The 13481-nt window shown below is 35.1% G+C and overlaps 1 protein-coding gene across 4 annotated transcripts in view; it reads right to left on the bottom strand.

The window, feature by feature from the left end:
* CDKL5 (cyclin dependent kinase like 5) overlaps positions 1–13481 on the bottom strand; it is a 123322-nt gene that overhangs the window by 6308 nt on the left and 103533 nt on the right. For all 4 annotated transcript variants that reach the window (XM_040091232.2, XM_040091241.1, XM_040091259.2 and 1 more), the window contains 3 exons: positions 10736–10841; positions 8612–8735; positions 1169–1271 (listed from right to left, as the gene is read on the bottom strand). In XM_040091232.2, coding sequence (XP_039947166.1) covers positions 1169–1271; positions 8612–8735; positions 10736–10841 — 333 coding nt within the window. The remainder of the gene's footprint in view (positions 1–1168; positions 1272–8611; positions 8736–10735; positions 10842–13481) is intronic.

The following is a 13481-nucleotide window of genomic DNA, read 5'->3' as shown; positions in this document are numbered from 1 at the left end:
TCCCAGAGCTATAATCCAGACATTTAATTCAGTTGTTTAATACAAATGATCATATTTGAACTGCATACAGGTATGAGGGTGAACAAGTTCAAAAGGAGAGGTAGATGTCATTGCTGTAAATCCTGCCCAGCAGGAAGGTGAGGTGCATTTCTGAGTGCTAGTTAATATACATATGCACATGTTCTACACAGTTCAAAGAAATTTAAAAAAAAAAACCCAAACAACAAAAATCCTGATAATCATTCCTCTCTCCCAATTTTCAACAGATCAGCCCTCCACCAACACTCAGTGTCATATCACCTTACTCTTTGAAAGTAAATATTTTCATTAAATCACTCCCCTCTGCCAGGAGTAAGCATGAATTACTCAATTCTGAGAATCTTCAGAACTCTAACTGCATTTGCACTTACAGGAACATTACAGTTTTAAATGTTTTACTATTTGCAGAGCTGCCATTTAAGAATGAGATTATGTTTAGGTTACTTCAGTTCTTAGGAATATCTTTATTATAAAACTTTGCGACATGTTAGTGTAGCACTATTTTTTGATAAAAGAAAGCCCTTCCTCCCTCCCAAAACCTATATGAAAATGTATGAGACATCAAAGACTTACACTGAATAACAAAAGCCACAATCCATTCCCTCAATAAAACATAAAACACTTAAGAATGGTAGAGACACATCATTCTTATTCCAGTCATGGAATGCAGCAGGAAAAGACAGTTACCAAGACACTTCCATGAAAAAAAACTGGAAAGAATTCTCATTTGTAACAATCTAATTTTCTCTGTATGGGTGCCTGAAACTATTCAAGCTCTGGGGACATGCAAAAATGAATTTACTATTCTTGGAATGCTATCACCATATTCTTAAAAACAATTTGTTGCAACATCTTAAAACTTGCATCAAAACTGGCTGTCAAAGGGTCTGAATGCAAACAAAGGGGCACAGGACTAGTAAGTGAAGAAATATGTGAAAAGGCAGAAAAATCAACCCTCAACAGGAGAAGAATTTGACTTTCATACAGTGAAGAGAGAAAATAAAAGAACAAGTGTATACACACATACAATCATAAATAATACAAAGGTACTGTATTAATCTAGCATATTAAAATGACATAATTCAAAAAGAATAAAAGAATTCTTCTATTAGAAATGCTGCATACTTACATTTTGAGATTTCTTCTTTTTCTTTTTTATTGCCCTGAAAAAACCTTGCTTTTCTTTCTCCTTGAGCTGTTCTGAGTGACTGTTAAGGTTTTCAGGACTTTTCCTAAATATGAAATAAGGTATTGTAAGAGAAATTTTATTATGGTATTACATTGTAAATTCTGTGTAATAGTCACAACAAAGAATGCAAATTATTGATTACAGTAAAAAGGTAGTTAATGTTTTAGCATTCATTGGTTCCAGGGTTACTATACAAATACCAGATAGACTTATTACAAGGGATAGGAGGTACACAGTGTTAGGGTAAAAATGATTAATTTAAACCAATGAATAGTTATTTAGGGAAAAGGAAAACATGCATGTGTTCTTTTAAGCCGGAATTTAATACTCAAACCAAAATATCACACAGGAGGTCTTTAAGAAAAATGAAAATCATATCTGAGAGAACATATAAATGGCGAGGAGCTATAAAGCACAGGTCCAGTTTATCCATTGCTTGCTGGAGAACAGGAGTTGCAAAGGTGGTCAGAGAGAACCACTTTCAATTGCACTTCCTGACCCTTGCTGACACGGTTCCAAATTTATCATCGGGGAAGCTGGGGGTCTACTGCTGTCCATTTCAACTTAAACCCTTCTGTTAGTTTGTTACATGTGAGTGAGACAGTGCTGGCAAAGGAGGTGACCCAAAAATGGAACAGGTGACTTGCCTGAAGACTGAATTTCTGCCTTTTAACTCTTAACTTACACGTCTGAAGCAACTAAAGCTGATAAATAACATGTTACTTTCAATATGCACAGTAAACCATGTATGTAAAGTGCTTATACAGGGTAAAAAGATGGTTTACAAGGACAGTGGTGAAACATAACTGAATGCAGTTCTAGTGCCCTTTAAAATTGTTTGAAATTTGAAAATGGTGCAGGAAAGCATCACAGAAATATTTTCAGAGATTTCAATCTCTTTAGTGTGTTTAAAAACACAGCCAAACCAGCCCAAATATTTAGTTTCCTTGATCATGATGCACAACTACTTATCCAGAAAGAAATGACAGAATACTCAAAAAATCTTTAAGCTAACAGGCAAAGACATAACAAGAACAAGTAGGTGGATGATGAAGCCTAAGAAGTCATATTAGAAAAATGGCACTGATTTTCACAATAACAGAACAAACTCCTTTGTGAAGTGGATTTTCCATCTTTGACATTTCAAATCAGGACCCAATTCTCATCTGGGAGAAACACAGCCAACAGGGCTGCCTCTGGGGCTGGATCCCAGAGGATAGACAACATTTAATAGCAACTAACATACAGAAAGTCATACCACATCATTTAATAGCCCTTTTCATGCTTAAATTGCAGGAAAACAAACAAACAAAAAATTATTCCATTGTCTTGATGGAAAACCTAAAGCAAAGCCACTGTTTTGAGGGCTCACAAACAGGAGCAGCTTTTCTTGGAGCGACCGTAATGTAGCAACATTTAACTGTCTAATATAGTTGCCACTGGCTTCTAATTCTGGCTTTAAATGCTATGCTATCAGCTGGTGATTCAGCTGCTACTACATGCCAGGCTGGCTTTTTTTTCTTAAATAAATGTGAAAAACATAATTGGGGTAGAAATCACTGGAGTCATCCTCCTTATTGATGAAACCATCTTCACTCTGGTAGGTGGTATCAGTTCCTCAATTTCTACACAAAACCACCTCAAATTTGAAATGTTACCTGGCTCTAAGTATAAATGCATGCAGTGTTTAAGTAAGAGAGTGCAACTGTTCATTAAGAGAATGGTCTTAGCAAAAAGATTCATAGGCAGGAAGTATAGTAGAAATTTTCCTAATTTAAACTTTTGGGAACTTATATGTAGATGCAGAAAATACATTCAGGTGCATGACAATATATATTTAATGTGGACATTAAAATACCAAACGGAAAAAACCCTGTAGTTTAATGTAATTATTACATTTATAACACATATTTTAAATATACTGGAGTGCTAAGGATTCCTGTTGATGTCACGTGCCTGTATTTGGTACTACTGTAAGTAATGTGACAGGTGTAAGGCATTCTTACACAAGTCACTTAAAGCTCCAAGGAGAAAGTCAAAGAGTAAAGACTACTGATAGCTTTGGGTTCAGTGAACTCGGGATTCTGACCTAACATGGACAGATCACCTGCTGAATTATTTACTAAATGATTTTTACTTGATTTGTTAGAAAAGTTGGAGGAAAGCATACCCCCCACCCAAGCATCCTGCTTGTACTCAGTCATGTAAATGGGGCTAAGAATCTTCTGAGCCTTTCCCCAAAGGAGCTCCTGTGCATCCACATCTGTAAGCACATCCCAAACAACAGCCCCAATGCAATTACCCAATGACTGCTGTCCACTGAGGAACCAGTGTCAGATCATAAGCAAGACCCCAGGAGATTACTTTACGCTGTCCTTTAAAATTTTTCAATGTCTTGCTATAGCTTTTCTATTATAAAGTCTATTCCAAAATGGAGATGCTATATTCTAAAAGGTGAAGTTAATCTTCAGAGTGAAGCTTGGAACAATTTTTGCCATATTTTTAGACAGAGATTCACTCAAGTGTGATTCTTTTCTTTGGCCCAGTGAACCTGGATGAGAAAACTGCTCTCCACAGCAGTTGGGCAGAGAGGAGAGAAATGAAATTCTGCACCAGGATTTCCTCTTTATGGCTACAGTGACCAGAGAGAATTGGAAAATAAGGGGCTGAGAACTGCTCATTTTCAATTGCTGCTTACCCAAAAGCCAGTGGTTTTATACTGAATAGTTTATGTCATTAACTCCTATGACTCATATTGCAGTACAGTTGTCTGAAAAAGCATTGACCTTGAAAAGCAACTGCTTCAAAACACATGCTCATTATGTGAAGAGAGTGAACATATATAGCATTATAGCAGGAAGCTTCAACACCAGGATTTTGTACTGAGTAAAAATAGAGCAGAACATTTTGATCGATGATGAAACACTGGGATATTTAAGGCATCCCAAAAGATGATTTTCAGATAATGGACAGTACAGTACAGAAAAAAAAAATAGGATTCTCGTAAAGATCTGTATGGTAGAGTCACACAACATGAAACTATGACAAACATACTGCAAGTATTTTGATATTTTGCAGAAAGCTTCAGCTCTTGAAAGCAAACAGTTCTACCAGAATCCTTTATGTGCTGTTTTAGTAGTCTGGGTAGCCCTAGAGAAGTGCCCCCACTCAGAGAGCTCATTCTCAAGCAGAAACCAAAGGAAAATGTGCTGTGCTCTGTTACTTCATCTTTGTGTGCATTTTGTATGGTTAGGACATATAATGTACAACACATTTGTTATTCTGGTCTGAAACACTTGGAAAAGGCTAAGTACAAACAGAAATTCTGTGATTATCACTCTTATTTATTGTCCCTAGTAGGAAAGGTATCCAGCTTCATGCAGGTGCAATGAGGTGTAGCAGCAAACATGCATGTGGCAAGCAAGCTGATGTGCTTTCACATTAACTATAAAGGAAAAATGGGAAGCATGTTGCACTCATGCTGCCATAGAGAGATTTGTATTGCAGACAGCTCTTTTTTGGGAGGCAGTTCCTCATGCTTGTTCTAGTTATTCTTCAGCAACCCTAATCTCAGCAGGCAGCCTGGCTTGGAAACCCTCTACTACTCCCTTTACTGATCCAATCGCAATTAGTAAGGTGATTGTCTAATTTTTGTCTAATGAAGGAGTTACTGAAATAGCTGAACTTTTCTTTGGAAAATAAATGACAAACACTAGTTCTCCAAGTTAGCTTTTGGTTTTACTCAAAGACCCTTAAGGGGCAGTTACACAGTTAACCATTCAGCAAAGACAAGAAAATGTCAGAAATGACTGAAACAATTCTAATAGATAGTTCAAGATAAGAATCTCAATCCCACAAGCTGAAGCCCACAGTAAGACTTCATGGTCTAAAAGGCTGGCATTTAAAGCTTAAAAATCAAAGATCAAATCTGAACTCTGTTTGGAGCTGCATTTTTTAAATTATTTTTCATGTGGAAAAGAAGGATTTATTAATTGGAATAAACCCCAGATCTATTATCTCATATACAGAATACCATTCAGAATTTGCAACTTCCTGATTTTTTTTACAAATTCCATTAAAGAATTGGAAAGCATTTAAAATGCAGCAACAGTCAGTCTCGCTGCACACACAGCTGAACATGCTCTAAACTAACTTGCTCAGATACTGGTAATCTTTTACTTTCAGGAATATTAAGTGTGACTGTAATGTTACACTGATACTGACACAGCGGTATAAAAGTCAGTCATGTCCTATTTACAAAATACTGTTTTGTTCTGGAACCTTGAAACTGAATAGTGGATGAAGTTTTAAGCCTTTTACTCTTGTGAGATTTTTTTGTTGTTGTTCTTTTCTTGAATGACAAGTGATTTTGTGTCTGTTTATATACATATTATATACATATAAAAATAGTAATATTATATGTATAGTTTCTCTTCTTTATTATTTTTGCAGAAATGTATGACATTTGCTAGAGAAGATATGACAAGCTGCTTGTCATTGCATGACTACATTTGTATGGACACAAAAGGTCTAAACAAAAATGCTTTCCAGAAGCCCCCAAATATCTTGTAAGTAGTCAATGCAAACACTTCCAATTTGATGTGAGATACACTGTTGGAATTGATTCTAAAGAGATATTTAGAACTGTGACAGTGGTAAAGATAACTCAGGCCAATGTTCTGGCACACTGCAGAATACAATTATCTTGCCTATACCTACTGATTTTGCCCAGCTCAGGACAAAGTTTGGATGAGTAAAAGAGAATAAAACATCTATTCTTGTATCAATATGAAAAAAACCTGAGCAAGTTCAAGGTCATTTACAGGAAATTAAACTCCAGCAAAGAAAAGATGTTCTAGAAGGACTAAAAAAATTGCCTTTTTTCAAATCAAGTTCAGAAATGATCTAGTAATTTAAGAGTAAAACCTGATGACAAAAGTCAAGTTTATAACATCTTTATTTTAAAAGGCAGGACAGTGGGGACAGAGCAAAAAATTGCACACAAAGACAAGGGAATATCTGTGACAATTTAGTCTAGCAAACATTCACAGAATCTTTGACAGAAGAAAGGCAACACAGAGCAATAGTATGAGAAGCAATATTTTACAGTAGTGGCAAGTCCAGGTGGAATACATGTCAGTCATAATTTGAGATGAATTGTCATGTACAAGTTAGGTATGTCAGTCAAACATCAAATATTTACTTCATCATAAAATTGATGTAAGCAGAACCACATTGCATTAGAGCTTTTGACATTTTCATAAGCATTTACACAACTTCTATACAGAAAATTAAGTAGAGGAACACAGACTCTTCACCACTCAGGAATCTAATTAAGCTGCATTTATGGCACAGAACAATTTTGCAACAACATTAGACCATTGCCAGGACAACTTGAACAGAGTTAGCATGTAGAGCTGGGCAGGAAACATTTTGGGAAAACAGGGAATAGGAAAAGAAAAGAGAAAGATAAGCATATGCCAAAATAGCAGCAACTTGGTGTTGCAGGCACTACTATTTCTTCCATTTCATAAGAAGAAATGCTTATTCTTCTGTGGGTTCTTCTCTCAAAGGAGCTGTTCCACTTTGTGAAAATATTTGAGTAATTTGGAGCAAGGACTTAAATCTAACTGTCTCAAAGTTAACGAGGGGCCTTTTTCACAAGGCCATATTCAGCACCTCTGTGGTCCTTTCACTGCTTAAACAAGATGAAACAGCTTCAAGAGAATGTTCTGAGGGAACCAGAAAATGTACTCCAGAATAACCTCTAACTTCAGATTAACAGCATTCACTTGTCAGATCTAAGATCTTGGTCCAAGCCTCTGGCTTAAATTACTAAGCCCCTGCACTCAAATTCCTTGCATTCTAAAATATAATGCTGCCTCCAAAATTTTTGTTATTTTGAGAGTATCTCTGGGTTTGACTGGCAATTCTATCCTGGAGTTGAAGAATCTTCAAAATAAAAGGTTAGTGGGTATCAGCCAGTTCCTTTGAAAAGTTTTTGTTTTGGTAATTTGGCATTATAAACAACAACAACAAGTACTTGATAAAAAAAATTCCCAACCAGCTCTAATAACATATTTTAGTTCAGAGTTAGAATAACATTACATGTTTCTTTGCAGTCAAGACAATATATTGCTGAATGATATATAAAGCAAAACAAGATTCCAGCTGTCTTATGTTATAGGCAAGATAGAAAGATCCAGATACGAAGGACAATGCAAACTGGTAAAAGGGGTTCAACAGTAGGAATAAATACCTTCTTTTGCCACATAAGTCACAACATAAGAACCACCTTTTTACATAAATGACTGGTTTCCTCAGCTAACTTCCAGAAAATGGATGTAGGTGGAGCTACTGAAGGACAGGAAGCAGCCTCTAGTGAATCAGAGCAGGTGAGAAGGGTTCTGGAGTAAACATCTTCTATTACTGACAGAGGTATAAAACCTGAACACAAGCTGAAATAGCAACTGTCCACCACCCACCACCCCCCTTTCTCTTTTAAGCACATAATTCCCTGGTTATTTGTGTGAAAACACATTAAGTCAACAAACCACTGAAACATAGTTGAACCATGCATATGTGAAACATATGCATAGTTGAAACAATGCATAGTTGAACCATGCAAATAATATGCAGTCCATTCTTCCCACCAATCCTGTGAAGCTCCATCTGCTTATTTTTATTCAGTGTGCTTTATTGTTATTTAACAAAGTATAAGATAAGGAGTGTTTTAGAGCCAAACAGCTCTCAGAGAAACAAAATTAAGGTATTTCCCTTTAAGTCTTGCATATGCTGTCATTTTATTAGTGTAAGTAAGGTGCTCTATGTTATATAATGGAGCCATGTGATGCTTTTAATCTTTTAAAATCAATATACACCATCAGGATGTTGCTGAGTCAATTTTCCCATAGAATGTATTAATTTCCTTCTGTAAACAAAGAGCAGCAGTCCCCATTGTAGGGTGAAAATATCCTTCATTAATATAGTATTACTTTATATATGGAAACATGCATTTTGATTATTTTTTTCCACTTGTCTAACAATTCATGCTTCTGGAATCCACAAATTTCTACACATCCTACACACACAAGCACTTTGTATTATCTTTAGCTAAAGACTAGTAGCGGGAAAAAAATTGTGAAGGACTGGACAAAAATATATAAACGATAATGCATTCATGTTATGGTTGCAATGAAGGATTCCTTGCTGCTCAGAAGGGGACAGAAAACATGCCATGCTATGCCAGTACAGCTGGAGGAAGCAACTAAGCACGTGGACAATTGCAAGTCTTGAGAAAAGCGTGAGGGTTTATGCTCCTGTTACAACAGCATCTTTTTTTTTCCTGCCATTCCCTACTTGTGTGTGCAAATTACAACTCACCAGGTATCAAAGGTGGTTTGTCTCTTGGGATGGTTTGTCACCGTGGTGCTGTCTGCTGGCAACACCGAGGCTCTGTTGGACACATTGTTTTCTATGTAGGTGCTCTCTGGACGCGGAGATGGAACTGAACAGAGAAACAGCAAACAATGCACACGGAGCTCTGCCGAAAGTCCCAGCTCCCACTCCTCTGCTTCCTCTCTGCCTCTTGCAGTAACAAGAGAGCAAAGACATGGGCATTTTGTGTGTGATTGAAAAAAAAGCTGACTTTTGTGATCCTTGCAGGGTAATATTGGTTGTAAAATGAGACCATCAGAACTTGGGTAAATTGTTATTCTATTTGTAGGGAGATCTAAGTGTGATTGATACTTAAACACAGGAAAGAGAGTAAGAGGTTAGAATACTGCTTTTATGGACATGAAATACTATATTTTTACACTTTGTCTTCACTTTAGACCTTAAAAAAAGTAGTACCTATCCTAGAAAAAAAACTATGGACTTTTAATGTAAATAAGAGATAATGCACTAAAAATTAAAACATCAAAATCAGATATTATGTATTTTTAATAGACATACTGTGGTTTTGAAAATACACAACTATATACAGATCTAGAACACAAATTTATTCGAATTATGAATATCACTAGAAAGAACTGCACTGGATTAAATATTGACCAGACACTAGTTGGAACATTAATGCATCATCACATTACACAATCTATCAAAACAGCATCTCTAAGTTTTTGTTCAAGCTGTAGTACAAAAGTATATGCAAATAAATACTGTTCTAATACAAAGGTTTAACATTATATAAGTAAGGATTTACCTTTTTCACAGCAACTTGCATATACTATTATCACCAGTTTTGCATATACACTATTATCAATGTATTATTTTAAATATAATATCATCTTCCAAAAGCAACGATTAAGTCCATATAAAATGCATTTGTTTGATCGATAAAGTTAAAGAGGAAAAATCCTCTCGTTTATAGTATGGAATTGAATAAATCCCAGACCTACAGTTTCTTTAGCGCATGACTTACAGAAAGTCATTTTTCTCTAGAACTTTTGTTTCACTATGTATAAAAATGAAGGATAATCCATGTCCAATTTTTAGGACCTTTTTAGGGATTAATGAAAGCAATTCAGGATTGAGAATTCTTAAGGATCTTCTGTTGCATTTGCAACAAAAGCACTCAAAAGTGTGACTCAAAACAGTACAAGCTTTAATTCTGCTCACAGGTTTTAACATTGCAGTGGGACACTTGCAAGGATTGTCGGATCTTAACGTGTCTGAATCAGGTCATCAGCCAACCGATCAACCTGAAGAGGATCAGAGGAGATTTGTGACTCTACTTAAGGTTATTAGCTGACTCATAATCGAATTTCAGCTGATTGGGACTTCTTAAGGTTCAGGGGAGCCACACAAGCCTCCTAACACTTGCAGGGCAGTAATTAGCCTCTTATTGTCTTTTTCAAAACAATTACCCAGGTTTAGCCATGAGGCAGCTGCTCAGAAATCACCATCTTTTGTGTGCCATAACAGAACAGTATTTATTTGTGTCTGTCCATACACAGACCTGTCTTATAATTTATTCTGAACCAGAATTATGTAAGTGTACTCTTGCTTGTAGGAAACCCTGATCTTTACTAAGTCTTAACAAAAGAAATGCCACAGGTTTCAAGCCATGAAAAGCTAGCATTACACTACTATGCAACGCAGTATCTGAAACAGATCAGTATGTATATGTGCTACAAGTGCATAGGTGTAAATAGAGTCTTTATAAGAACTGAAAATAAAAATTAAAAATATTAGCTAACTGCTTACTTTGGTTATATTAGTTCATTTTGCCCTGATAAATTATATTCTGCCGTACAAGGTACTGCAGTGGATATACTTTCCAATTAAAGAGAGCTATCATTTACAAATAAACAATATGGTACCAATGCAGTTCCTGCAAACAACCTAGCAGGTAAACTCACCCTGTGAAAGCTGAGAAACAATTCTTTTTCCAATAAACTTTTGTAGTTGTTCATGTTAATTCTTTATATCAATTTCTACTACTTAATTTATATTCCATGCTAAAATTCTTGATTAAATTTGAAAGATCCACCATGAAATTACCTCTGTAAAAGCTGCCAACTCTTCTTGGAACAGGGTCATTATACAGAATTCTATTCTCCTTAGTAGATGCTCCATCTTCTGTGTGTGGATCATGATATGCTCCACCCTATGCAAAAGAACAATAAACTATTTAAAATGAAAGATTGTAAACTGATTCACAATTTTTAACCAACATACATAAGCAAGAAAACTCCAAAATTCACCACACAATTTTCCTTTCATATTATTAATAACTGCAAATATCAAATCACAGACTACGTAATCAATAAGTATTTGGTTTTGTTGGTTCCTTGCGTCTTTCCAAAAGGATAAAAATGACATTAACAAAATTTTGCCTTTAAGTTGTAACTTTAAAGATATGAATCTGATTCAGGCCCTCATATTTTCAACCTGAATGAAATGTAACTTTAACACCTCTGGAGGAATCTTTTACTGGAGGCTTGCTAGATTAACTTCTGATGGAATCTGGTCACTCTGCTACTGGCAAACTTTAAAAAGCAGACAGGAATGCATCTAATTTGTGATAGTTGCAACACCAAAGTACCATCATCTCTCATCATCTCTTATCTCTTAACATCATTACCTAGAGGTACCAACAGTCACAAAATCTACTGTACGCGAAATAATAGAAAGTCTCTGAACTAAGAATTTTATAGACAAAGTACTTCAGTCAGACATGATAGCAAAAAGCATATCATTACCTCTAATTTATTCTATTTTCTTGAAAACAGTACTTCAAATCAAAGTTTAGGTGTGCCCTTAGAAACATCCTTATGCACATAATTTGCCAGCAAATATGACTTAACCCCGCTCTTAAATGAATCACAAACTACAATTTTTCCCTCGATATGGACTGACCACATGAAATTTAATGCTCTCTCCAAGACCCCAGAGGAAACTACTGAAACTCCTGTATGAACTAAAATACAGAATGTCCAAGAAGGACAAAGGTTAAAAACCAAAGCCACAAAAAAACCTAAACAAAATTAAAAACTGTGATTTCAATTCACTGCACAAGTGATTTGCAAAATCTACTTTGCTTTTTGCAGATGAAGATTTGGTCTCACTGTCACAGTGAAAACAAATCTTGAAACCAAGACCAGAACTGCAGCTAAAACAATGTTTCAAATCCCAGTTGTATTCTTCTAAAATTTACCAGAGGCTGAAGTATTTGATTAAATTACTACTTGTATGAGAAAACTCTTATTTATCAGCAGTTATATTTCAAGCAGGAGACAATAACAGCAACTTGTATTTTAATTTTCTTCTGCTTAACCCTTTTTGTGTACATTTAATTTAAGTGTTAAAAAAAAAAAAAACCAAACATCAAAACATAACCGCCGTGTTGAGACTTGAAAAGTCCTAAAACTAAGACTGGATGAGAGTTTTTTTCTTGATTTTTTATTTTTAAAATAAGATTTAAAGCTTTGGTTGCCTTTAAAAAGACTTGATAGAGTTAAAAAGAAAATCAATGAGAAACTAGAAACACGTAAGTGAGGAAACTTCACAAAATATAAGCAGAGAAAAAAAACTGCAGGAGAACTGATCAGAAAAAATAAGCATGAAAACAGTAAAGAATCTATGAGAACACATATTATTAATGAGTTTTTTAGTTCACTAATCCTGAGGGAAGTGGAATTTTCTGATTCCTAATGTATAATGTAGAAAAGGGGGGAAAAATGAGGATAGTAAAGAGCCAAATAATGACTTCTTTGTGAAAATGCCTTTATGAGGCATAGGAAGATTGACAATTTGATTTAGATTTGTTACTGAAAGCAGTATAAACAAATAAAAAACAGCTTTGTGAATTCACAGACTTAGCATCCATTTCAGAGAAGTCATTTTCCTTTCACAATTCTAATGGTTGAAATACAGATTTAAAAGCACTAAGCGACTGACCATAATAGATAAAGGCAAGTTCTTTATCTTGAATGAACAGACTTTCCAAAGCAAATGAAAATAAGCAAAACATAAGCATTACAATACACATCGATTTTGCTAATTAAAATAAAAATCTGTGAACCAATTTTCAAAGACAACGAATGAACCAATAAAAACAACTGGCCTCTAAACAGTAGGAAATAAAATCAGTTGAAATTACTATCTGCTGCATAATGCAGGAAATGAACTGAAGAATACAAGGTAATGTGACCTTTTATTATCAAAAACTGAAATGCTGATATTGCAGCCCTTCCAAATAATACCCTGAAGAATAAGTAACATTTAATTTGACTGAAATGAGAGAGACAGAAAAATAAGTAGACAGGAAAAAACTGGTTTTGAAATGGAGCTGCTGTAATCCCTTCTAGATAGCTTTTTAAAAATTGTTATTCCATTGCACTTCTATTTTGATATTTTGGTATTTAATGTTCGGCTAGACATAATCTTGAATGGAGATGTGCTATGAATGAAAAAACACATAATGTCTTTTTTTCTCTACTGGACTGAAGAGACAATCACTATCTGAAACTCTCTTTTTATGACCTATTTATGACCTATTAGGTCAGCTACACATTTCTTAGATGAACTACTAAGTAGGCAGAGTACTTTAGTTTCTCAGAGTAAACCATAATCTTTGGACCTTAAATATTATTTGGAGCTTTTGATTTTTTTCAATTTGTCAACAGATCTGAACTAGATGTTCTCTCCTTAAAAGTCAGTTCATCACAGGCATAGGCATAGAGAAATAAACATTAATTTTTGTATTTGTCTCTGTACCATTTTGTTAATAGAAGAATTTAAAGCT

Source organism: Hirundo rustica, chromosome 2 (assembly GCF_015227805.2).
Source record: "Hirundo rustica isolate bHirRus1 chromosome 2, bHirRus1.pri.v3, whole genome shotgun sequence".
In the NCBI taxonomy this organism is placed as follows: Eukaryota; Metazoa; Chordata; class Aves; order Passeriformes; family Hirundinidae; genus Hirundo; species Hirundo rustica.
The sequence above is the reverse complement of the archived record's forward strand: the minus strand, read 5'-3'. Positions and strand labels throughout refer to the sequence as shown.